At 60.7% G+C, this 674-nt stretch overlaps 1 protein-coding gene across 1 annotated transcript in view; it reads left to right on the forward strand.

Annotated features, from left to right (window-relative positions):
- Positions 1-4: 4 nt before the first annotated feature.
- TFEB (transcription factor EB) overlaps positions 5-674 on the forward strand; it is a gene marked incomplete at its 5' end in the record, with an annotated part of 1,973 nt that continues 1,303 nt past the window's right edge. The window contains 2 exons of the mRNA XM_010174131.1: positions 5-98; positions 286-342. Of these exons, the coding sequence (XP_010172433.1) occupies positions 5-98; positions 286-342 (151 nt within the window). The remainder of the gene's footprint in view (positions 99-285; positions 343-674) is intronic.

Below are 674 nucleotides of genomic sequence, written 5' to 3' on the forward strand. Positions count from 1 at the left end.
GAATGTCTATAGCGGGGACCCCCAGGTGACAGCCTCTCTTGTAGGTGTCACCAGCAGCTCCTGCCCTGCTGACCTCACCCAGAAGAGAGAGCTGACAGGTACGTCCCCAGCCCTAGAGCGGGCAGGGAGCTGGCGGTGTGCCAGAGCTGGCTGGGGCTGCCCTGTCCCCACGGTTGGGCAGGGTGACTCTGGGGGTGCTGGGGTGCTCCAGTGCCTGCCCAGGAGGTTCATGGGGTGAGATGCAGCTTTGTCCCCTCTGGGTGACATTGTGGGTCTCTGTTGCAGATGCTGAGAGCCGAGCCCTGGCGAAAGAGCGCCAGAAGAAAGACAATCACAACCTGAGTGAGTTGGGTGCTGGCTGCCCGTGGGTGGCATGGCTTTCCCTCTCCCACCCCTGCAGCCCTTTCCTCATTGCTCTCCATCCTCATTCCCCCTCTCTCCAATCTGGGTCCCCCTTCCCATCCCACTTCACCCTCAGGAAATACCCCCGCAGCCCCCTGCCCTGGCTCCCTCTTTACCAGCTCGGTGCAGGAGAGACCTTGTTGTCCTTGTTAGTGCTGGAGTGCTGGGTGAAGATCAGACCTGCTGGGGTGATGGACAGAAGCAAGATGCCAAAGGGTTGGCCCTGAGGTTTCTCATCTTGAGTCACCCAATTCCAGAGAGTCTGGCTGGGG

Source organism: Antrostomus carolinensis, unplaced genomic scaffold (assembly GCF_000700745.2).
Source record: "Antrostomus carolinensis isolate BGI_N321 unplaced genomic scaffold, ASM70074v2 scaffold31378, whole genome shotgun sequence".
NCBI lineage: Eukaryota > Metazoa > Chordata > Aves > Caprimulgiformes > Caprimulgidae > Antrostomus > Antrostomus carolinensis.